This window comes from Vicugna pacos, chromosome X (genome assembly GCF_048564905.1).
Source record: "Vicugna pacos chromosome X, VicPac4, whole genome shotgun sequence".
NCBI classification, from domain to species: domain Eukaryota; kingdom Metazoa; phylum Chordata; class Mammalia; order Artiodactyla; family Camelidae; genus Vicugna; species Vicugna pacos.
The window spans coordinates 8,246,829-8,273,222 of record NC_133023.1 but is presented as its reverse complement, the minus strand read 5'-3'; the positions used below and the strand labels follow the sequence as shown (position 1 = coordinate 8,273,222).

The 26,394-nt window shown below is 40.3% G+C and overlaps 1 protein-coding gene across 1 annotated transcript in view; it reads right to left on the bottom strand.

Moving 5' to 3' along the window:
* Positions 1 to 18,782, bottom strand: part of FRMPD4 (FERM and PDZ domain containing 4) — a 662,468-nt gene extending 643,686 nt beyond the window's left edge. Inside the window, exon 1 of the mRNA XM_031671152.2 lies at positions 18,669 to 18,782. Coding sequence (XP_031527012.2) covers positions 18,669 to 18,763 — 95 coding nt within the window. The 5' untranslated portion in view covers positions 18,764 to 18,782. The remainder of the gene's footprint in view (positions 1 to 18,668) is intronic.
* Positions 18,783 to 26,394: the final 7,612 nt, after the last annotated feature.

The window sequence follows — 26,394 nt, the reverse complement described above, 5'->3', positions numbered from 1 at the left end:
TTGATGTTTTGGGTCAAGGAATTTAAACTGTATATGAATATGGTTTTCATTTGCTCTTCAACCAGTTTGATTCCATTTTTCTTCAATAAGAGTGTTATATTAGCATAAATATTAAAACTGAAAATATTATAGTTTAGAAAACTGGGGCAATATATTTCATTTTGGGATTGATGTCTGTGCTCAATACTGACATACAAATATAATATACACCACTTATCTTTGCCAGCCTTTTTCATTTACTAGAAAGATTTGGAAAATGTCCAGGGGTAGATCAGACTAGTAACCCCTCTCAAAGACTGTAGACAAAGTGACCAACGGCAGCTGCCTCCTCCTAAATGCCGCTTTACCCTTCTAAACGCTGCCTTCCTCAGCTTACCTTCTGTATAGCCCCCTGAGAACGCCCTGCCTATCAACTGCATTCTTCTAGTTATTCAGGCCTCAAACCGCAGAGTTATCCTTGGCTCACACATATATTTATCCCATCAGCAAATCCTGTTAGCCCTGTATTTAAGTCATATCCAGAATCTACCCACGAAAGCTCCAGAGCCAGGCCAGCAGTGCCAGACCCCCTTCTGACTCCCCCGGGTTCCTGTAGTAACCTTGGGCCAGTCTCCTGGCCCTCACCTTTGCTCTTTGCTCAGCCACTCACTTTCCTTCAGGGAATTGTGCCTTAGCCTGGGTGAGAGAGAGAGAGAGAGAGAGAGAGAGAGAGAGAGAGAGAGAGGTGAGAAGCTACCACCATTTCCATTCCAGTTCCATTCTAAGAGATGATTTCCCATGCCAAGTATGAGCTGTCACAAAGCAGATTCCCACTAATTCTATTTTGCTGAGGTGAGAGTTAAACAACAAATCTCACTGAAAGGCAATTTAATAATCTGTCAAATTATTATATCTTTCATATTGGATTGCTTACAATTGGATGTAAAAGCAGAAGAGAAACAAGGAACTTGGCTCCGGCCAGACCTGAAAGAAACTAAAGAACACTGACCTAAACAATATTGTTCAGAGGCTGGGACTGAATCACTAAGAGAGTATTTTTCCAAAGACCAGGCATTTGGATAATTCTTTAATATCCAATATTCTTCTATTATTGTGAGGTTGGGGTAATAGCAGGGAATGATTCAGGGAAGAATGATGGTATATTGAAAGCAAATAACAAATTCACAGAAAGGAAGAAATACCGTCCATTTGGAATGGTGCTCCTATTCTTGGTATAAAATGACCCATAAGAATTCTTTCACATAATTGTCCATTTAAGTGAATGTGTCTTATGTTCAAAACTCTTCATAAAAATGAAAGCATTATTGGGTAACTCAGAGACTAGAGAAAAATAATCATTAATATATTATTCTATCATTTAAGCCTTAAACCTTAGCTCTCGGGAAAAAAAAAAGACGTCAACGGTGTGACAATAAAAAGCCAAAACAAAGAAATAAAAGTGGAGGTTGACAGCACAAAGTGTCAGCTGCAAAGAAAGCCAACATCACTTCTGAGTCACAGCAAGGGAAAATAAGATTAGAATTGATATCAGGTTTTGGTTCACAATCAACTCTTCAGCCATTTTCTTCTGTACTAACAAATTGTTCTGCAACCTTCCTCTTGCTATAGTCACCAGCCACATGCTGAAAGGAAACAAACACATTCTCAATCACCCAGGTGCATTCCAGCATGAACAATTAGGGTGCCACAGAGAGATGTGCATCACGATGCCATCAGCTGCGACATCAACAGAAATGCCCTACAGATGTCTAGTCCAGGCTTCCTGTATTCCTCAGTACAACGGAAGAGCCATTCTGTAGTTGGTATGATGCTACTGCACAAACATAAGTCTGTCTTAAGGGAAGGGAGATGTTATGTTCACTGCAGAGCTGAGGCTTTGTTAAACAACCTCTAAACCCTCTCTCAGAGACCCAAAGCAGTGTTATCTCAGAGGCAACTCCATCTTTCCCTTTACTCAGGTTCCAACCTTCAGAGTTCACACTCAGTTGGTCAGGAAATCCTGTCGGCTCTACTTGCAAATTACTTCCAGAATCTGACTCATTCTCCCTACCTCCAGAGCTTCCATTTTGTCCGACTCTCCCACAGTCTCTCACCTGGGTTAGTGATGGGGCATCTCTGAGGCTCCTCCCAGGTGAGGTTGATGCTGCTGGTCCAGGGACCACACTTGGGTAGCAAGGCTCTGGTGTGTGTTTCAAATTGAAGGATATTTGAAAGAGAGGAGAGATCGGAAAAGAGGAGGGTATCCTTGGCTGTGAATCATAGCATATGGAGCAATCTACGTGCAACACGTGAGAGAAGACATCGGAGACAGTTCAAGCGAGTGGAGTTACCTGCCAGCCTGCCCCCTTGACTTCTGCCCCGGCCCCTAGAGTCTGTTCTCAACACAACAGTCAGGTCGCATCATGCTCCACTCAGAACCCTCAGGTGGCCTCCATCTCAGAGTAAGGTAGTCATTACAAAGACTGACCTGGACCCATTACTGCCCGGTTTCCTCTCTCATATCCCCCTGCCCTCCCCCTCACATTCCAGTCAGTCACAAGGGCTCTTCCTTTTGGCTTGAGCTCCAGGCTTCTCCTGCAGAGGCCTTCTCATCAGTTGTTCTTTGCCTAGAATGTTCCTTCCCATTATCTGCATGAGGTAAATCCCTCACTTCCTTCAGGTCTTGATGCAAATGTAATCACAGGGAGGCCTACCCTGAGCACCCAACTCCTCAGTGAGCCCTCACCTGTCCCTCTCACCCTTGCTCCCTTCCTCACTTCTGACCCCTCACCCTCTTTCAGTGTTCCTGGAGCACTGATGTCTTACATATCTCACAACCCATTTACTTCCTTATTACCCTAATCTGTTACTGCTTGTCTTCTGCGCCAGAATGCAAGCACTCTGACAGCAGAGAGATTTTTTCCAGCTCCATTCATTGATGTACCCCAGTACCTAGTGCAGTGCAGGGCACATAGTAGGTACACAATGAATGTATGTTGAGTAACTGAATGAAAGCCGTCTTCAGTGATAACATCTACATTCAGAAAATAGCTTTTATCATAAGAAATGCCCTAACAGACAATCACTTTTTTTTAAGTGTATGTTCTGGTAATAGTCATGTATACACAGAAGTCAAGAATAGTACAATGAAGGCCATGTACCCAACACCCAGCTTCAACAATTATCAATGCGTGGCCACTCTTGTTTTAGCTATATGCCTACCCATTTCCCCCAGTGGATTATTTTGAACCTAGTCTCAGGAATTGTATCATTTATTTGTAAATGTATCAGTATTCTCTCTAAAATACAAGGACCACTATCACCCCTAACAAATTTAGACAACCCCACCATACCCCAGGCCCAGGAAACCACGGATCTAATATCCACCCCTCCAGTTTAGTTTCACCTGTTCCAGAATTTCATGTAAATAGAGTCATACTGTATGTACTCTTTTGTGCCTGGCTTCTATTGCTCAACACACTGTTTCAGTAATTCATCCATGTTTCACACCATATTTTAAAGCAGAAAACTGGAACAGTAATCATCCAGGTTTTCGAGGAAAGCAAGATGAGACAAACATTAAGGAACTTACATCCTGATTAAGTCAGATAGTGACTTTAGCAGCTTCCAAACCTCCAACCACAAGACTGGGTTAAATCTTCACTACTCAAAGAGTAGTCATAGATAAACAAGATTATACGGTACAGCACAGGGAAATATATACAAGATATTATAGCTCACAGCGGAAAAAAATGTGACAATGAATATATGTATGGTCATGTATAACTGAAAAATTGTGCTCTACACTGGAACTGGACACAACATTGTAAAATGACTAGAACTCAATAAAAAAATGTTAAAAAAAAAAAGAGTGGTCTGTCCTGGGCATCAGCAGCATTGGCATTCCCTGGGAGCTAGCTAGAAATGCAGAATCCCAGGCCTGGTCCCAAGCCTACTGAATTAGCACCTGCATTTTAACAAGCTGCCCAGGTGATAAGTGGGCACCATCCAGTTTGAGAAGCGCCTGGTTAAGTGTTCTCCGGTGAGCAGTTCAGCAGTCCAGTCCTCGTGCTACCCGTGGACTGTTGCAACAGGGCTCACTGCTGCTGGTCACCTAAACTAAGCAAGGAGTCCTAATATCACCTTGGCCTCTTTACAAACACCAGCTTGGCACCAGGGGGTGGAAAGATAAGGAAGGAACACTGCAGGAGCAAGCAACTGATGTAGTCAAGTTTGAATTCTCTTCTTAAAAGCACCTCTGCTGCTAGGATTTAGGAAAGCTAATTGGATTATCTAAACCATGATAGCCTAAAGGGCTCAAGGAGGGTGTCTGCACCATCACACAGCAGAAATCATTCAGAACTCAATGGCTGGCAGCCTGAAATGGGGAAATCACATTGAAGAGCATTAATAAGGGACACTTCTTTTAAAGGAAAGACTCCTTGAACTCTTATATATTCATCTAAAGCAGAAAGGTAGCTTGATTACAGGGGATTTAAAAAAATACTGGAGAAAGGATTCAGGTGCAAATATAAATAGTGACTTTCAAAATGGCTATAAAATCTCAGGATGCTTACACAACTCTGTCAGAAGCATAAACATTGACCCCATTGCAGAAAGAAAACAACCTATGGGAGGTGGGGCTCCCCTTATTACATGGTTGAGAGGTTTCTAGAACAATGAGACACACAGTCCTTGGGTAGGCATTAATGGAAGACTGAAAGGCAGAAGACCTTCCCCATCTTAACCTAAAGTGAAATGAACCTACATCCTGGAACAGTTTATCTTCCCATCCACTGGCCTCTGCAACGTCACCACCAGCGGCAGGACACTCCTCTGTTTTGTTATCCTAACATTGCCTAATTTTGAAGTTCAGAAAATGTTTGTTGATTTCAATAGGATCATGCTTGTTACGCTGGGTGAACCCAAGGTCCTCCATCCTCCTTTCCTTCTCCTTCTTGACCAAGTGCTTCCTGTTCTCCAGGGCGGTGACTGGATCTGCCATTCATTCTTTCTTCCTAACAGTTTTCATTATGCTGTAAATATTTTATGTTGGAACCTAGTGCAACAGCCCTGTGCTAACTTTCCATCTATTCCAGGAGATCTCAAATGGGGGTGATTTTGTCCCTCAGGGCACATTTGGCAATTTCTCGAGACATTTTTGCTTGTTACAACTCGAGGGTGCTACTGGCATTTAGTGGCATTTAGTGTAGGCTGCTAAACATCCTACAATGCACAGGATATCCCTCCAAAAAAGAATCATCTGGTCCCAAATATCAATTAGTGCCACTGTTAAGAAACCATGCTCTACTATAATCTGTCGTACAAGCAAGAGCAAGAATCATCTGGTCCAAAACAACCATCTGGGAATCTTTCTCATCCTGTGAGTTCATATTTCTTGGACTGGAGTTGAGCCTAGCCAAGTTGACACATCCAAAAAGCCATCACAGAGTTAAACGCCTGACCACACCTAACTCACTGAGGACAGAGTACCTTGCTCACAACTAGCACTCAACAAGCAAGATTATTGTCCTTATCAAAGTCGAAAAAGTTTACTTGGCCAAAGATGCTTATATCAAAGTGCTTGTGCATATAATGCATTTTGATATTTTGAAACTGAAATCTCAATTTCAACTTTACCTTGGCTTCTATTAGCCAACACATATTTTCATCCCTAACCAAAAATAGGTTATGTGTCACCAAAATGTCATAGATACTTGACAGGCAGTATGAAATCTTAATAAAACCTTTAAGAACTCAGGGGGAAAAATATGCACAATGAAATGCAAGCTCAAGTACCTGTAGAGGAGGGAGTTCCTAACAGCAGTGCCCTTCAGAGTCAGACTCAACTTGAAACTTTTAAAAAGTAAATATACCCCTGGCTGGGATTCCTCAAAACTGTCAAGGTCATGGAAAACAAGGAGAGGCGCAGAAACTATCACAGACCAGGGAAGTCTGCAGAGACATGACAACTGAATGCAATGTGGTATCCTGGGTAGGATCCTTGAACCGAAAAGGGCGTAGTAGGAAAACTGGTGAAATCTAAATCAAGTTTAGAGTTTAGGTGATAGAAATACCACTGTATTAGGGAGAGCTAAGATGTTAACACTGGGAGGAACAGGGTGAGGGCTGCCTGGGAACCGTCTGGGCTATCTTTGCAACTTTTTTGTAAATATGAAATTATTCTAAAATAAAAAGGGTTATTTAATAAAATGATAAACAAACAAATCCTGGATGATCCTCCAGGAATTTTGATGGAAATTCTGAGGTCCAGGCATGTGCATCCTGACATGCTCTCACTGATTCTGAAGCAAACCCCAGCACTGAGAGCCATCCCAAACTTCATTTCTGAAAGAGCACATTTTATTCCCAACTCTTGTTAGAAAGTCACCCCTTCGGGAAAACACAGGCTACCTGAGGGACGAGAGAGCACCCTACGCCCAGGACCCTGGTCGGGCTCTCCCGACCTCTGATCAAAAGCTGGAGAGCCCTAGGAAAGGCAAGACTAGTCTTCTTTCATTCTTGGCCCTTTCTTTACCTGTGGAAAGTCCTCTCAACCTCTCCATCTCAGAACTCAATTATTGAGCAGAGTAACTCCCTGCTCTACACAGCAGATTTTTATGTACTGATTCTTGTGCCTCGGGTTATGCCCTTTCACTTGTGTGTCTTTTGCTCATCCTGTCTTTCTTCCAGCACATGTAGAGTGAAGGAGAAGGTAGTTGTCAGAGCCTCCGGGTCTCCAACAGGCCAAGATCAGGAGGAGTTCCACTCCCACAGATGCTCATTCACCCAAGGATGGCTATAGAAGGACTGTCCTGGTGCTTGGTTTGAATTACAACAAAAGCAAGTGCATTGTTGAAAAACCATCTTTAGAGCAGAAAGGTTGTACTATTTCACTTGGCAAAGACCTTGGGTCTCTATCTAGGTTACTCTTTCTGTTTTACTCTGAGCATGAAAGCAATCTATTTAGATACAATCTGAGGTGGGATTTTAATGCCACAAAATAAGAACCAGAAAGAGAAAGACAGGGAGGGAAGGAGGAAGAGAGAGGGGAAGGTGAGGGGGAGAAAGAAATAGAGACAGAGAAAGAAAAGAAAAGAAAAAAAAAAGAAAAAAAGAAAGAAAAGGAAGAAAGAGAAAGAAAGAGACAAAGAAAGAAAGAGAAAGAGAGAAAGAGAAAGAGAGAAAAAAGTGAGAAAGGGAGGAAGGGAGAAGGATGGAAGGACGGCAGGAAGGGGAGGGAAGTCAGTTACCTTCAGAAAAAAACGTATCATTTCTGATCAACTGAGCAGCATGTGAAAAATGTCTTGTCTACCCCATATGTATATGTATATACACCTCCTACACACACACACAATCACACACACAATTGCACACACATACACACACGTGTAAGTCCTCAACCCTCTAACTAAAGCCAGTGAGCCCTCTGATCAAGCACAAAATAACTGTTAGAACATTATAGGATTTGGTCATTAACTCATTCATCAAATAATTCATTTATTTATCAAATAACGAGTATGTACTATGAGCTAGGAACTGTTCTGGGAGCCAAGGATACAACAGTGGACAAGTCAAAATTTCTGCCCTCACGAAAACTTTAACATTACTAAATATCATTTATCAAATATATATTAAATACCAGCTATTGGCCTAGGTAAGCAACCATATGAGGAGGTAAAATGACTACTCCTAGTTTCCAGATGAGAACCCTGAGGCTTATCAAGATCTAGTAACTGCTGCCAAGAAAGTGATAGCACATAGATTGTAATCCAGAGAGGGTAACCATGGCACCTGGGCTAACATGGCACAATCAGTGTTAGATGTCAACTGCTAACCTATCTGGTGGTGACATAAAGTGCTGATGGGACCAAAGTAAACATAAATATTGCTCTCTTTACTCCAATGTGGAGGGATTCTGGAGCTTTCTTTCTTGGTTCTCTCTTCCCACGGCTTCCGGGTCTCGGAAGAGGAGTGCCCTGGCTTACACTTGGTCCTCATTCTTCATTCCTTCCTCTCTCATTCCTGGAAAGGGAACAGCCAGGAGGAAACTGCCTTTCCAGCCCACGCACAGCTGCTGGAAGGAAGCTCTGGCAGGCACCGAGCTCTCCCCGGAGCAGGATTCCAGGAGGAGCCATTCCTGGCTCCTTGCTTGGCTTGCCCACTTTTGGATGAGCTTCATCCACGTGCCACCTGTTCTGTGCAGCTCAAGGTCTGGCACTGGCTCCCAGGCAGAGCCCAAACAGTGCTCTCTACTACAGATGGAGAGAAAGAGAGAAAGAGGAGCGGAAGGAAGACATGTCTCAAAGGGAAAGCGGAGAAAATGCTGGACTGTACTCTCTGAGCAATGGCCCTTGGAGACACCTCCAGAGGCAGCTGCCCAGCTGGCAGGGCCCGTGTCAGGCAGCTGTGTGCCCAGGAACGGGGAGAAGAGCACATACAGCAGAGCGGGGCTGCGCCATCTGTCACATGCCCGTGCCAGCCTCCTCACTTTCGGCAAGGTGGGAGTGGGAGGCGTCAGGAGAAAAGCGACAGCTCACCGAGCCAGCCACATGCCATAGCTCCCCTCTAGCAGGCTCTTCCCCTAAACATTTAGACTCCTTCATGGCCGCTGTGTGGCAGTTGCCAGTGTATACAGTCCCATAATTAAGAGCATGGAGTCTAGAGTCAGAAAACCCTAGGTTTGAATTCTGCTCCATCATCTCCATCATGTACAAGTACAAGTCTCTGAGCATCATTTTCCTCTTTTGTAAAGTGGAAATTATTATAATCATTATCCTTCAAGGTTGTTGTCAGGATTAAATTCAATAGTAACTATAAAGAGTTAAGGGCAGTGCTTTAAGAAAAACATAATAGATATTAAGTAAACAAAGCTTTATCCATGCTGAGTCAAGTCTCTGTGAAACATTCTTCCTTAATAGGTGGCAGGTCTTCCATATCCATTTTGGAAACAAAAAGAGCAATGGCGCTTCTCAGGACATTTTGATGTGCATTCTGAGCCCCTGGGGAGTATGGGAAAAGGCAGATGCTGGTTCAGTAGCTCTGGGTGGGACTTGAGTGTATTTCTGATGAGTTCCCAGTGATGCTGATGCTGCTGGTCCAGGGACCATGCTTCGTGTAGCAAGGGAAACCAGCTGCAGCACCCTAAGTAAGCCATCTCACTGCTCCAGGCCTCAGTTTTTTTTCTCAGATGTAAAATTTTAACTTTATCCAGGTAATTCCACATTCCTTTCATGCTATCCTGCTGTGACAGATTATCTGAAAACTGGCTGCCCACAGTTCCTCCCACACTACCAGCCCTTCTGCAGTGTGACTCTGCTGCCCCTCCCATTGAGAGGTGGAGTCCCTCCCCTTGAATCTGGCTTGTCCAGGGACTTGTTTAGACCAGGAGAATGTGGCATAAGTAAAGCTGTGTGACTTTAACATTTTGGCTTAAGGAATCCTGGCAGCTTTCTTTTTTGCCTTCTTAGTACCCAGCTGTCATGTAAAGAAGCTTGGGCTAGACTGATGAATGAGAAGAGGGAGAGAGCCAGCTCCCTCCCAAACCCTGCTCCAAGAACTGCAGCTGAGGGGCCAGACATGTGAGTATACTTGACTTGAACATTCCAGCCCCAGCTGACCTCCTAGCATTATGCAGCTACACAAGTGACCCCAGCTGAGATCTCAGGCAGCAGATGAACCACCCTGATGTGCCTACTCCTGAGAACTATGAGAAATAATATATCTCTATTATTTTAAGCCATTATGTTTTAGGGGTAGTTTGTTACACAGCAATTGATAGCTGATATACATGTTTTACTCACATAGGAGATAAGAGAAATTTCAAAAGTCAGAACAGTTGAAAGAACCGCAAAGAAACATGCCTACCAACTGGAGGGCAGAATATATGCCAGGAGCTGACTTTTACATTTAGAGAGTTCTTAATGAAGATCACTCTTCTGGATTCAATTTAACTTAATAAGCACTTATTCAGGGCTACTGTGAGAAAAGTTGGAGACATAATTCCAAGGAACTTGCAGTATATTTGGGAATAGTAGTATGTTACAAAGAAAATGATAAGAAAACATGCATTAGTTAATAATAGTGCACTAAGCATGTATTTGAGAATCAAAATATTTTAAGATCAAGAATAAAATTCTATGGACACCTAAAAGGAATTCAGTCAGTGTATTCTGGAGTTATCAAAGAACAATTCACTAAACTTAAACCTGGATAAATGTAGGAGTAAAAAGAAGTAAGTAAAGATTAAATAATGGGGTTCAAATGTGCTATACAAAAATAAAAAACTCAGCCCTATTGAGAAATAACTTCTAGAAAGTTCTCAAAGTCCTTTATACAGAAAATGACAATTTTAAATAGACCTTTGAAATTACTATTTGCTATAATACATGGCACACATAATTTCACTAAATTAGTAAATTATGGAGATTTGAGAATATTATAGAATATATGTGACAGAAGCAGAAACAGTAGAATTTCAGAGATGTAACCCAGGTGAAAATTGTGAAGGTATAGTGTGAAAGCCAAAAGATGATGACATAGAACTTTGAAGGTGAAAAGTGTACACAAAATAGAATTGGGAAATAAATATAAAGGATTTAATGTATGTAGTGATCATCTTTAGCACTCTCCTCCACATCCCAGTTAAAATGTGCTTCATTTTGGAAAATATTTTCTATTAAGTGGTTGCAATTGGTAATGTGAAACCTCAGAATTAAAAATTTCCAATAATACTCCAATAAGATAAGTTCAATGGTTAAGAATCAGATGTAAAAATAAAATTATATTTATTTTTATAATATTCTTTATAAGTATTTTCTGTAAGAAAAATTATGCACTTACAAATCAAGTACTGGATAATTAATCAATCAATCCATTTTTTTAAAACAAGAAAGTAATCGTCTGAGTACCTTCTCAAAACTCCATTTATCTATGTTATCTTTTTGCTACCTCTTTCCCCATAGGAAAAAGACACAATCCTTACATAATGGTAATGTGAGATCTCAGACGAATACTCATTTTAGACAAAAGTTCCAACCCCAAATCATAGTTGAGTGTTCAAGTATTCACAAAGAGACAAAAGACTGGCTTAGCAAGGGTATAATGTTACCCTCCCACTAGCATCTAGATCAGTGCCAGGTTCATAGTTAGCACTCGACCCACAGTCATTAACTGAACACATGCTAATGCGTGCAAGCTTTCTCAAGGACAGCCTTGGAGAGAGGAAGTAAGAAAGGAGAGGGCTCCCCCTCCCTAAACTCTTGTAGCTAAATCCTTTGAACATTCCTTCATTTATCCATTTAACAACGAAGTTACAAGGCCAATATTGAAAAAGTTACAGTAACTTAAAATCTAAGGGATATTTATTTGTTGAGTACCTATACCATGGTGGGGAAAAACAGACAATAAACAGACTAAGAAATGTATAAGAATGCTAGATGATTGCAATTTCTCTGAAGAAAATTAAAGTTGCATCTAGAGGAGGAGAGCAGAAAGCAGGAACAATTTTTAGGTAAGGTATTCAGGAAAGTTTTGTCTCCAAGAAGGAGACATTTCAGCAGAGATGTGAGTGGTAAAACATTTCAGAGAAAGGGAAGCATTAGCACAAAAATCCTGTGTCAGAAAGGAGAGTTGGTATTAAGATATGATTAACGGATAACAAGAAAAATAATACTAAAAAATTGAGAAATAGAATAAGCTCCAAAAATTAAATAACAAAAAATCAAAGATATGATTACTGGAGCTGGCTTTGTGTGAGAGAGTGTGTGTATATTCTCCGCTTTGGGGTTTTGAGTTCTGTATTGGGAAAGAGAAATGGCATTCCTCGGGCAAACAGATTAAAGACACAGAACTTCCAACCCATTAGCTTCAGTCCCCGGGGAGGATTCTGTTCAATCCTGTCAGCCATTATCTATAACACAGGATAACCATCTTTACCTGAGAGTGAGCTTTGAAAGGGCAAAGCATACTTCTTGTCGGAGAAGGATCCTTCAAGTGCTTGTTGAATTGCCTGGGGAAAGACCTTCTAACATCTCTGTTTGCTTTTCAAAACACTGAGTTTGTTTGTGCTTGGTAATCAGAAAAAAAAAAGTTTGTCTAAACAGAACTCCTCTCTGTAATTCCAACATGTTTCCCAGCTGTTTCCTTCTAGAAATCTGCTTTATTGAGACAGTAGAAGATACCCTAACTGTCATCTTAAAAATCCTTGGAAAATAGGGGTACATTTTGGAGAAAATTATGAATGGGGAGTACACATCGGTGGGGTTTGAATTACTGATCACTACTGAATACATCTTGATTTGTGTAGGAAGAGCTGAGAAACTAACAAATAAGATTCCCCGGGGCAGGCGCATCCTTGCAGAATAAAGCACTCTAAGCTGGGCATCTCACAGGGGCACCTTGGTTTTATAAGTATTTGGCCATAAATTCATCCCAGCTACTGAAAGCAAAGATGGAATAATCAATCACATAAATGAGCCTTAATAAGATTGTGCTTTATCTGAGTATATATTCAACTCAAAGCTTTGACATAATAGCTTTTGTGCACAGTCAATTTAATAAAGTCTATTGAATAGAGAATCTACTGAGCAGCACTGCTAAGCCTTTACTGATGGGGAGGGAGCTATACGCCTCTTTGAGAAATTGAAGAAAGTGATGGGCCCTTTTCCCCAGAAAAATGCTTAAACAAATAAGAATTTGCATTAAGTATGGAGGAGCTCATGGATCCCCTGGGTCTGTTGTTGAAGCCCCCTGCCTTGGAGACACTGAAAGACAATGTGACAACAGTGAACACCTCCCAGCTGCATGGCGCCAGGAGAAGAGTTTTCACTTTATAGGTGATATGTACACCCAAGCAGGCTGTGTTGACATACGGTTTTTTAAACATTAGAAAACCTGTTTAAAATTGTGATAAAATACACATAACATAAACTTTACCATCTTAATCATTTTTCAGTGTACAGTTCAGTAGTGTTAAGTATGTTCACATTGGTGTACAACAGATCTCCAGAAATTTTCCATCTTGCAAAACTGAAAACTCTACACCCATTAAACAACAACTCCCCATTTTCCCTCTCTCTCCCCGCTGGCACTACCATTCTACTTTCTGTTTCTATGAATTTGACTACTTTAGGTACCTCATATAAGAGTATTTGTCTTTTTATGTCTGTCTTATTTCACTTGGCATAATGTCCTGAAGGTTCACCTTTGCTGTAGGTGTAGAATGTGTCAGAATTTCCTTCCTTTTAAAGACTGAATAATATTCCATTGCATGTATATGGACATTTTGCTTATTCATTCATCCATGATGGACATTTGGTTTGCTTTCACCTTTTGGCTGCTATGAATAATTTTGCCATGAACATGAGTGTACAGAAATCTCTTCAAGATTCTGTTTTCAATTCTTTTGGATGCATACCCAGAAGTGGAATGACACAGTGATTTTGATGGAGCCATTTTGATGGGCCCTTTTGATGCAAGGAGTCAAGTCCCTTGTCAAAAGGGACTCTCCAACATGTTAGAGTGGCATTTCATTACCAAGCCATGTGTATGACAGACTTCCTTGATCCTTATTCTATACTTAACTCCTCCTCAATTATGTGGATTTCACTTTCAACTTTATTCATTTCAATTATTTTTTTGAACTTTTACAAGTATGCATTAATTTTATAGTAAAAAGGCAATAAAGATCGTTTAAAGTTTGTTAGAACTCAGTATCTAAGGGTATCTCAACTATCTCTTAAAAATTAATTTCCAAGGAAATTTATAATATGAATATTGGTAAATGGATTCTATATTGAGAAAATATATTCTAACATATATTAGAAGATCTGTTAGAAATTTATTTGAAGACTTTCTGTGTAGTATGGAGCTGAGAATAAGGACACATGAATTCCTCCTCCTGTTGTCCCCCAGTGTCCAACCATAACACTGACCAATAAAACTGAGTATGCTCAAGAAGCCTTCAAATATCAGAAGTGTCTATCCTCGAATTATCAAATGGAAAAGGAAATAAGTTAAATTTTTAGTTGAGTAAGTCTAATTCCTTGTTGAATGTAAACAAGTAGAGCCATGGTAACTTTAGAGGTAAAATTAATTAACATGAGGTGTAGACTCAAGATGTCTATGATCGCTCCAAGAATGAGTGGTCATTCAGCTCAGAATGATCTTTATGAGCCAAGGAATATGGTTAGCATGTGACCCCCTGTTATGTTTGGCTGCCGGCCAGAGGGTGCCTGAAGCTACTCTTTACTTCCCCACTTGTAACTCCCACCTGCTCCGAAACCCACCACAGGGGAGATGCGGCCCTAGGATGGAGAAGGAACATCCATTTGTTTATTTCCTGCTTATCAGAACAGCTGGAATTGTAATGATTTAGTCTTGAGGCCATGTCAACATGATGGCATCAATAGGCACCAGAGTCACAAGAGCTCTAACAACACAGCTGGGTCAAAACTGTCTCACTAAGATAATCTCTTAAAAACACCATGTGCCCATTTATGTTACCCAAAGTCAAACGCAAGAACTTGACTGTGGTATTCCAAGCCATTGTGGATTCAGATCATCAATAATTTGGCTTCAGAACATACTGCTTTTGGAAGTGTCCTCAATGATTGCTTTACAACTCTGCTGGTGCATATAGAGTCCCCTTAGCAACCGAGAACTTCTACTTGTTTGCTTATGGCTGGTTTCAAGTACCACGAATATTTACAAAGGGCACAGAAACTCTCTCCTTGCAGACTCTAAGTGTTTTCAAAACAGACAGTAGGTCTATTCTTTCTTTTCCATTTTCTCCCCACCCTAAACCTTAGTAAAATGCTCTGCATGTCAAAGATACTTAATTTTAAGACTTTTAATTGTCTTCTAGGAAGATTAGAGTCCTTTACCAGGGTGTCATAAAAAAAAGGAGTATGGATGGATGAGTACCCTTGGGGTTACAGCATAAGCTACATATATCTCTCCCTTTCTCACATAAGGACAAGTCCTGATGGCAAATCTCTGAGAATTTTGGTGGAAAAATTAGATTTTTTCCAGCTTTATTGAGGTATAAAAATTGGTTATTTAACCAATTTCACAGGCTTCAATTTCTGTCTTCGTGCCAGTGAGTCTCAATTTGTATTTTCAACCCATACTGCTCTTTACAGCTCCAGTCTACTAGATATCATTACCTCAGAGGCCCTTGACACCTCACCACTGTCCGAGGCTGAGCTCATTCAGCCTCTAAAATATCAGCTCCACAAGAGCTGAAACTCTGTTTTGTTCACTGTTGGATCACCAGGAGCTAAACTAGTGCCTGGCATGCGGCTCGGTGCTCGATAAAGACTTGTTGAATGAATTGATGATGAATGAATGAATGAAAATGAATGAAAAGATCCTCCCAGGAGGCAGAGTCTTCCGTTAATGCTCCACAGTTTACAAGAGGGTTCTCCAGCACCTGACGGTTAAAATGGAACCCTACACCTCTTCCCATTATCTCCTCCCTCCAGCTTCCTGTCTCTTTCTCAAATTGCCCCCTCTGCTGCCTCATACCCATTCACCTCTAAATATGCCCCAAATCTACTATGATACAACAAAATGTTCCTTCATTAGACAAGGCTAGCTATAAATCTGTTCACAGACTCACTTCTCCAGCCAGTCTCACTCTTTGCATTCCTGTAATCTTGAACGCCCTACAGCTCCCAACTCACACGCCACTCTTTCTCTCCTCGGTGCCTTTCTCAGCCAAGGAATGGCTCACTTGCAAGGCCCTCCCACTCCCCTGGAGAAGCCCTCTTTTGAGCCCTTTTTCACAGTCCTTGTGCGGCAACATCTGGGCGCATTTGTAATCCCGTCGTGGCATGCATGTCACGATGGTGTAACTCTGCTCTCTGCACATCACTATCACTACATCCATCCCCTGAACTATAATTACTTGTCTTTGTGTTTGTCCCTCACCGCATCTGTGAGCTCCTCAAGGACAAGAACTGAGTATTCTCATCTTTTATGTTTTAAGTTATCATATATGAAAATTGCACTTAGCACATTGGTGGATTCTCAATAAATATTTGTTGAACTGAAATAAACTCATCTCATTTTTTCACCCCTGTTTCAAATTCACTAATGTTCTCATTATACTTTCTACCAAGCTTTGTGTTTAAAAACCAAAGAAAATGCATAAAAGCACGAAACTCCCTCCTACCCTCCTGTACTCACTCCTTCCCCAAGCCCTAAATGAATCATTCTTCCTACTAGAACATTGATATAGCAATGTAATCTACAATTTTCCTCAAAGAGAGCTGAAAGGCTTACAAACAAGACTGCTCTTGAAAGGCTCTATTATCACTGCTACTAGTACTAACAATAAGAATGAGCATCAGGAATTAGATAATTGAATGAGCTAGGAGCTGTTCCTATAGTAACTCACTTACCCCTCCGACCCCAGGAGATAGGTATTATGCTCTCTTGCAAATGAGGGGACTGAAGTTTAATGAAGCTGACAAACTTGCCCAAAGTCACACAGCTAATAAGTGAAGGCACCAGGGTGCACACCCAGGTCAGGCTAGTTCCAGAAACCATAGTCCTAACCATTCTGTGTGCCAGCTCTACTGGCCAAAGGAACAAGTTGCTCTTTAATCAACAACAAAAACAATCTCAAGTCACTTTAATGTTTAATGTATAAGTTTTATAGCCCTTCATGATGTGACATGAACCATTCTCCTCTTCACATCAGTCTTATGACAGCTCCTTCAGATCAGCAATGAGACATATGGATGAGGGGCTCAGGGACCCCCAGTCTGGGAAGCCTGTATGGCTTGAATGGAGAACAGACTAAGGATTTTAGATCTTATTTCTGTGAATCTAGCAGCAGAAATGGGACTCAACTGAGCATCATTTGTTATTCTATGAAAATTAACCCCATCCACTGCATCTTGAACCCCACTTAAATAGTGCTACACTTGAGAGCATCCTCCACAGGAGACGTGAGCTGAAGTCATAATAGTGGTTGCTTTTTATGTTGAGTCATAAAAATAAAATAGTATTTTACATAGATATGAAATAAAATTAACAGTGTACTAACCTGAAACATCTAATGACTAAGCACATCCAGAGATAACATAGAATTTCACTCTTTAGAGATATATCTAGCACTAGTTCTAATAAAACAAGACATACTAGACTTTTCACTGGACGCACGGAGTTAAAACTGTGGCCAACAAACCATCAAATTGGAATTCAGTGGTTTGCCTTTAGTATTTTGATTTAAAATATTTCTTATCTCTTTTATTACCTACTTTCTCCCAAACTCATAAACAATATGCTTCAATGAGCTTGGAACTGAATCTATTTCTTTTTATGTTATTGACCAGACAAACAAGAGGCACAAGTCCCAGGATCCTATGTCTTAAGGGGTCACTTTCCTTAGTCCAAATATTCAATCATTTCATCCTTCAAGTAGGAAATCAGAAGGAAAATGCATGCACTAAAAAAGAAAGTTATCCAATGAAATTATATCATAAGCAAACAGTAGTTTGGGGGGAATCACAGTTGCTAGTTCCAAAATATCAAACTGTTTTGTGTGTTTCAGTCCCATATAATGACAACATCCATTTCTAAATTTTTCTTACAAATGAACTACATAACAGAAAGAGGTTTCATTTGCACTCATGCAAACTCTCAAAACTGTTTTTAAAACAAAGAGTGCGACCAAGTGATTACCATCGTGGAAAATTACAGCAACTCAGAAAAGTATTTGGCTCAAAGTCCCAAGAAGTAAAAGTCAAGGGTAATGAACTTTATCCATTTGGAGAGCTTCTTTTAACCTGTGGCAACTCCTTTATACTTGGGCCTCCATATAATGTTCCTACTGCAATGCCTGAACACTCAATGATCATACAGTCTACTGAAAGAATATATTTTAAACAAATTCATAAGTGGCTTATAATACACAATGCCAGTGATTAACGAGGAAGCATTAAATAGCAGAATGACTGGAAACTTTCCAATCAGCATTCCAAAATGTATTCATTACTGACAAATTTCTCATACTTGAAACTCTGACAACCTCAAGAAAGAATTCCATATTTATATAAGCTGTAAGTCACTCGGCAATGATCTGAACTTTCTGTAAAACTGTGGTTTTTCTCAAAGGAGAAACTCTTGTTTTTCAAGACCATTGAACACAAAGAAGTGATTAAACACAAACCAATCTGCATAGCCAACATAGCATTTTCTGTTTAAAAAGTCAAAGCTTTTCATCCTGACAGATACATTTGTCTCTGAGAAGATACCATTTTTAAAAGAAAATAAACACAACACAATCCAATTTCCCTTGCAAAAAGCGCAGTCAAAAGTTTACTGAATTATAGCCTATTATAATACCACATCTAAGGATGCGCAGCTAAAATCAGTTTCTCTTTTCCCAAAAATGCCTCTGAACATTCAGTCATAAGGAAATAACCAGACTAGTATGTAGTTTTGTACTCTTGTTTTACAGAAGAAAAAGCCTCAAATATTCTTTTTAAATATTAGAATTACCTGGACAAAAACTCAGAAGGATCTCATCACTTTTCTATCAAAGGCATCATTCCTGTGTAATTTCGACACATGGCTTTCAACCCTTGTGCAAATAAATCCATCCTACGGAAAAACATGAGCTAATCTGAAAGCAATGATAAGACCCCTGATATTTTCACTTGAGGACTATTACTCACTGGCATATATGTGCGCCTTCGTTCTCTACCGTCTTGCCGAAGCCCCAGGGAATGGAGAAGGTCTGCCAAGTTTCTCCTTCCAGATCCTCCTCCATGGTAGGAAGCCAAAACAGCCCACCTCTTCCTAAAGATGGAGAGAAAGAACTCTGTTCTTTATTCTTTTATAAGAAGAATGTTTGTATCACAACAAACAACTGCTAGACGAGGAGAGTGAGGGAGGAAGGACAGGGGGAATCGATGCTGAGAAGCCAATCATATTTCATCACTCAGCTACTTGGAAACCAGATATGCTGAGACAATCATGTGCTCTGAGAGATTTGAGGATGCAAAAGAGGAGTAGCTGTCTTCTGTAAATTATTAATGGGTACTTTTTTCCTGACGAGCAAGGATTCACAGGTTACTCATTTCAGGGGGGAAAAAGCAATCAGGTTTGGCAAGGAGCATACAAAGAGACAAGTCAAGAAACAAGATTTCTGATCAAAGTTCTGCCACTGACCCCCATGAATCAGGACGACCCCGTGCAGTTAGAATCACAGTGATATTACACTGGGGATAAAGTGACACTTTTCGAAGAGGCCATAACTGCACTTTGAGCATTTGCCTCTGATGAAAATGAATGTCTGCTCCTCGCCGTCTGAGAACTCACTACGGGCTATTTGGCACTATGAGCTGGAATGAAGCCACACCTGCACGCAATTCTCACAGCTCTCCTAGATTTCAAGGTGCTGTGAACTTCTCTCATGGCTTTCTTGTGTTTCATCCAAATTTGAGATTTAACATGCCGACCTTAAAGCCATTTGAAAGTTGCCAATGTTAATGCCAGAACTACCCAGGCATTTAAACTCAGTGGGAAAATGCCAATGCAGAAATCTTTCAGAAAGCATTGGCTTCCCGTGACACAGATGGGACATTTAGGGTACACTGTGTTGAGGGGTATAGAATGTCCCTTTTTCTCTAGACCAGGATTTCTCAACCTCAACATTACTGACATTTTGGGCTGGATGTTTCTTTGTTGCAGGGCTGCCCTGTACACTGGGGGATGTTTAGCAGCATCCTTGGCCTCTACGTACTAGATACCAGTAGCATCTCTGGTTGTGACAACCAAAAATGTCTCCAGACATTGCCAAATACCTACTGGGAGGCAGAATCACCCCAGTTAAAACCATTGCTCTAGACCCATTGCTTTAGTGAAGTTTTTCAAAAGCGGAGGAATGTTATTTACATTTGACATGGGCTCATTACAAAGACAGGTGGTAGGTAAACAGTCAAGGCTGCGGGTGACCCTAGGACTCATATGCAGGTGGCCAATTTGATTTGTCTAAATGGAGACACATTTAAAGTGGGGAATACAAACCCCCCACTGACATTTGCCGAACTGCTCACTATCTGTGAAGGTTAATTTTCTGTGTCAACTTGACTGGGCTAAGGGATGACCAGATATTTGGTTAAAACATTATTTTGGGTGTATGTGTGAGGGTGCTTCTGGATGAGATTAACATCTGAATCTGCTGACTGAATAAGCAGACTGCCTTCCCCAATGTGGGTGGGCCTCATCCAATCCAATGGAGGTCTGAATAGAACAAAAAGGTGGAGTAAGGGAGAACTCTCTGCCTGACTGTTTTCAAGCCTGGACATGGGTCTTCTCCTGAACACAAACTGGACCTACACCACTGGCTCTCCCGGGTCCCCAGCTTGCAGATGGGAGATCATGGGACTTCTCAGCCTCCATAATCATGTGAGCCAATTCCTTATAATCAATCAATCAATCTCCCTCTCTGTGTGTATATATACATACACACACACACACACAAACGTACAGGCATACCTCGGAAATGTTGCAGGTTTGGTTCCAGACCACTGCAATAAAGTAAATATCACAATAAAGCAAGCCACATGAATTTTTTGGTTTCCCAGTACCTATGAGAGTGATGTTTACGCTATAATGTAGCTTATTAAGTGTGCGATAGCATTACATCTAAAAAAAACAACGTATATGCCTTAATTAAAAATACTTCATTGCTGGGGGTGGGGTTATAGCTCAGTGGTAGAGTGTGTGCTTAGCATGCATGAGGTCCTGGGTTCAATCCCCAGTACCTCCAGTAAAAAAATTTTAAAAATATTTTATTGCTAAAAAATGCTAACCATCATCTGACAACACCAGGGTTGCCACAAACCTTTAAATTGAAAAAAAAAAAGGCAGTATCTGCAAAGCACAACAAAACGAGGTATGCCTGTAAATACAATAACAGCAATTCACTAAAATTCAATGCTGAGAAAATTAGGTCACGGTTTCAAAATCCAAAGTACAGATCAGCAAGTCCACAGGGGTGGTGGACATCGTCTCATTTAGAAAAATGGCATGCCTCGGAGAAACTTTGCAATGGGGAAGTTGTCCTGGGAAAAGGAACAGCCTTCGGAATCTCAGAATTTCTTTTCTGAGTAGGAACGGGTGTGATCAAGAGGAAGGCGAGTTTTTCACATGGTAAAGCGTATCAATATGACTGTCTGTCCACTCCAGGGCTTATTTTGGAAGTCTGTATGGAGGGGTCAGTCCCTGAAGGGTTGAGATTTGTGCTTCTAGGTTCTTATGGAAAAGGGTATTGAATGTGCAAGGAAAGTGCTGTGTCCTATTTCCTTTGAAATAACAGAGAAAAAGAATTTTTAATGAAGCAGAATTGTGTTCTGAGATGGGTAAACCATGTCCCCCTCTATGGGCTGGACTGTAGGAGGAGGATGCTGTCTGCCTCAGGAAACGTGCAGGCTGCTCAATACGGGATAGGGGAAGGACCCTCCACTTGAGCACTGGGTCCTAGAAGCAGAAGCTTCAAGAAATAAAATCTCTTTATTTCTACTCTACTTTCCATATTTATTTCTTGGCTATGTGCTTTAGATTTTTCTTTCTTTCTTTCTTCCTTTTAAACTTGGAAACACTTCTTAATAATGTCAAGAACTACCAACTAGATTCCTGCACTTTTACATTACAGCTGGATACCAAGGATTTATTAAATACCCACTGAATGGCCTGCACAATAGCAAATATGGAGGACTTAGATCACATTGCTACCCTCAGAGAGTTTATATTCTAGGATTAGCGAGAGAGATGATAAATATCCAACAGCAGCAGATTTGAAAGATTTCATTTCACATTTTCAGTTTGTTTTTACATAAAATTGGATTATTTTGCCTAGCTTAAGAAACTAAAGGTGCACTTTATTCCCCCCCCCCCTTTTTTTTTAAATTGAAGCAGAGTCGGTTTACAATGCTGTGTTAATTTTTGGTGTATAGCATAGTGATTCAGTTACACATATATATATTCCTTTTCATATTCTTTTTCATTATAGGCTATTACAAAGTATTGAATATAGTTCCCTGTGCTGTGCAGTAGGACCTTGTTGTTTATCTATTTTATATATAGTAGTGTATATCTGCAAATCCCAAACTCCAAATTAATTGACTTTAAAATTACTTATGAATATAATCATCTTTGACTAGCCAATAGAAAAAGATTACTATTTTATAGTTGAGAAACTAATTTTAAACTCCCCTAAAGGAAGGTGCTGAGAATTATTTAAAGTTGTTCAGATAAAGTCCTTAGTTATGGGTCTGACATTCAAGGCCTCTGCCATCTTTCCAACCTTCCTTTCTGACCCTGCCTCCCTTCTCCTCTTCCTGAGACTTTCCGTGCCAATTATATTAAAGAATGCAATGAGCTTCCTGTGATTTTCCACCTCCAAACATTTGGGGTTTTTTTCTTACCTCCCTTTGGAACACCAATTCCCTTCTTCCTGACCAAAATCAATCCTTCCTCAAACACCTGATTCACAGCCCATCTCCTGTAATGTCTTCTACTTTCTCCAAGAGAATTAATCCCCCCACCTTGGTACTTCTAAAAGAAGTGGTACCTCTGTAAAAGCAGCCGTCACAGTCTGCCTTCCATTGCAGGGACTTGTGTTCAAATTGCTAAACTCATTGATCATTAACAATATCTTTTTATTTTAGGTTTTTCTTGAGGGGGAGGTAATTAGGTTTATTTATTTTTAGAGGAGGTACTAGGGATTGAACCCATGACCTTGTTGATGCTAAGCATGTGCTCTACCACTTGAGCTATACTCTCCCCCTTTACTGATGAAGCTCTAGTATGCTTTTTGTAGATACTTTAGGGTTTTCGACATAGCTGATCATTTAATCTGCAAATGAACTCAGTTTTACTTCTTCCCTTTCTAATCCTTCTCCCTCTGCTGCCCCCTCCCCCCTTGTTTTAATGTACTGGTTAGAACCACCAGTATAATGTTGAATAAAAGTGGTGAGAATAGAAATCCTTGCCTCGTTCCTGACCTTATGGAAAAAGCATTCTTAAGTAGTACAAAAAACTGATCAATTGAATTTTACAAAAATTTTTAAAGTGTCGCCTTCAACAGTGTAGTGTAGACAAAATATTTTTGTGTTCCTGTCAAGCTGGGGACTTCTGAATTAATTTTGCTGAAAACTTGGGATCCTGAGTAAGCAAAGAGCAACCCTTGGGAAGGTCATTTAGAACTACATAGATACTGAAAGAACTCCAGAGAGATGGGCCTAACTCTGGACATATGTGTTTACATTTCAAGGGAAAATGAGGTTCAGTGCCTTGGACAACCAGAGACATTCAGGCTTATTTGGTCCTTGAAAAGATGTCATTACATTCCAAGAGGTTACAGTAAGAACTCAGGATCTGTTCATCCTGTCTTCAAAGAGCAAAAGTTTTATTCCCTCCTTTTGAGAGAAAAGGGGAAGGCAGCAGCCTCTTTCTCTTGTATATAAGCAGAGAAAATCCATTTTTCTCCATTCCTCACCTGTGGATTATCTGGCCTCTCACGTAAGAGATTTTTCCATCTGGTTTTCGTTGTGATGCCCCAGGAGTAAGGTCTGGGGAAAGGGGCCAATGCAATGATTATTAGGTAAATAACACTAATGATAGTCTGTCTCTGATTCAGAAAACCTCATGAACACATTCATGATAAAATTAATGAAGAGTAATATTAAAAACCCAACAACAGGACTCTGGGCTGTGATTTCTGTTTCTCTTGCTGTAGGATGCTGTAAAGAAAAGGTCCAAAATTTCTGAGAAATGGCACATGCCCCCAGGTCATTTACTCTGGGCTCATTTACCTGTCAGTTTTCTCATTATTTCCTTCATTTTTCTCTCTTATTGTGGTAAAATATACATAACATAAAACTCACCATTTGAACCATTTTTCAGTGTACAAATTCAATGACATTAAGTACATTCGCAATGTGGTGCAACCATCACTACCACCCAGTTCTAGAACTTTTTCATCATCCTCAAAATAATAATTCCCCATCACCCTTTCCCCCGGCCCCTGGTAACCACCATTCTGTGTTCTGTCTCTACAAATCTGCCTACTGTAGGTACCCCATGTAGGTGAAATCATACAGTATTTGTTCTTTTGCGTTTGGCTTATTTCACTTAACATAATGTTTCCAAAGTTCATCCGTGTTGTAACGTGTATGAGAATTTCATTCCCTTCTATGGACAAATATGTCCCACTGTACGGACAGACCACATTTTGTTTATCCATTCATCTGCTGATGGACACTTGGGTTGTTTCCACCTTTTGGATATTGTGACTAATGCTGTTATGAATACTGGTGATAAACATCTGTTTGAGTTTCTGCTTTCAATTCTTTGGAGTATATACCTAGGAATGGAATCCTGGACTACGTGGCATTTCTATGTTTAACCTTTTAAGGAACTGCCAGACTATTATTTCGCAGCAGTTACACCACTTTCATTCCTACCAGCAACGCCCAAGGTTCCAATTCTCTACATCCTCACCAACACTTGTTATTTTACACTTTCCTTCACTGTTGTACTTTACTCAGCTTTTCAGTTACTTTAAGCTTTTTAAAAAGTATTTCATCCAGAGAATTGGTCTGAATAACTGATCCTGCTCCTCTTAGTAGCAGGAGACCTTCTTTTACTTTTATTTATTTATTTATACAAATTTCCATGACTGTGTCACACAGTTGTTAAAATAAACCTCAAAGTAACATCACTGGCTCTACAGCATCTGGGGGGAATTTCATTTTTGATAGAATGCTAAGAACAAGTACACCTTTAAATTTACATTAAGATATATATTATTTTGAATTCCTAGGTTTATTTTCAGTATTTCTCCATATATAAATTTCTGCTCTTCTCATGTGGCTGACATGGTGTTAACACAAAATGAACATGTAAACTCTAAAAATACATCATCCATAGGAAAAAAATTATTTAAAGTTAAAACCACCCTTCAGATAGCAGCCTGCTTGGTGTTTTATAAAAACGTTTTTCTCTAGTAACATAAAAGCTGACTTTAATGAAAATTGAGGAAACATTGGCACTACTTTTCTGTTATCTATATGCTGTCATTTATTTTTCTATTTTCCTTTGTCTTCTCTGTAAAAGAGTAAGAAAAATATTACATGGCTTGCTGAGAATAAGACCAATCTTTTTCAACTTTGAACTTACAGTTAGAAATAATTGACACACAATGAGATTTTATCCTTCCTGCAGAAAGAAAAGGAAATGTCATTAAAAACATAAATTGATTATAGCCTTTTGAAACTGAAGAGGAAATCTGCCTCCCAAACTCCTTCTCTCAGTCTAAATGTTCCCAGCATATTGTTCAAGGTTCAGTTAAGTCGGCTATTAAGTAAATTACCTTTGAACATACACGTGGCATTCAAAAAGCTGTCTACCTATGAAAGATTTAAGTTGAATTGCATCTGCAATGAAAAATGAGGAAAGGATTAGAAAAGCTCATTACTTAGAATTCACATAGCAATTCCTGTTTGCTATGCATCCATAATCAGATGCAAGTCATTGCTCAAAAAGGCTCTCCACATTTTTCAGTGGGCACCATTCTCCATGAAACTCACAATAGCAGAATTTCCTATTCCCATCCATCTTCCTTCCCTATCATTCATTCAGTGTTTACTGAGTACCAAGAGTGAGCCAGGCATTGTGTTAGACAGTAGAGCTAGAGAAAGGAATAATGTCTGGGCAAGTTCAGTGACTTCAGCATCCCCTCCCCACAGTGTTTGAGACTGCTAGCTGCGGTTTTTGCCCCTCTGCCTGAGCCCTTTGAATGGATAATCCCTTATCCACCACCCCACACCTGTAGGCTATTTGGTTTGGACCTGGCTTTATCCCTGGGCACTGCTATTTAGGTCTGCCTTCCACATTCTGCATCTTCTCAGCCAATCCCAATCATCCTCTGCCTTCCCTCCAGTGCTGGAATTCTGTCTAGCTGCAATGCTCTGTCCTCCCAATGAAAGTTGGGATTTAGGATAACAGATAAAATATAGAATATCTGAATTTCAAAAAAATGACTTTTTTCATATAAGTATATGCCACACAATACTTGGGATGGGACATACCCATACTAAACAATAATTTGATATCATCTGAAATTCAGGTATAACTGTACTCCTATATTTTTCTTTGCTCAATCTGGCAGCCCTAGTCAGGGCAAATAAAATACACTCCTCAAGAAACTGACCACTGTGAATTAACAAGCATGCTGCTAGATGAATCACAAGTAGAACTTGTTTGGGATGTGTCCTAGGTTGGGTTCCCCTGGAAGCGGACTCTGATATAAGAATCTGAGCGCAATCAGCTTATTTGGGAGGCAACATTAAAGAGGGAAGTGAAGGAATCCAAAACAGTGTGCATTAACCAACA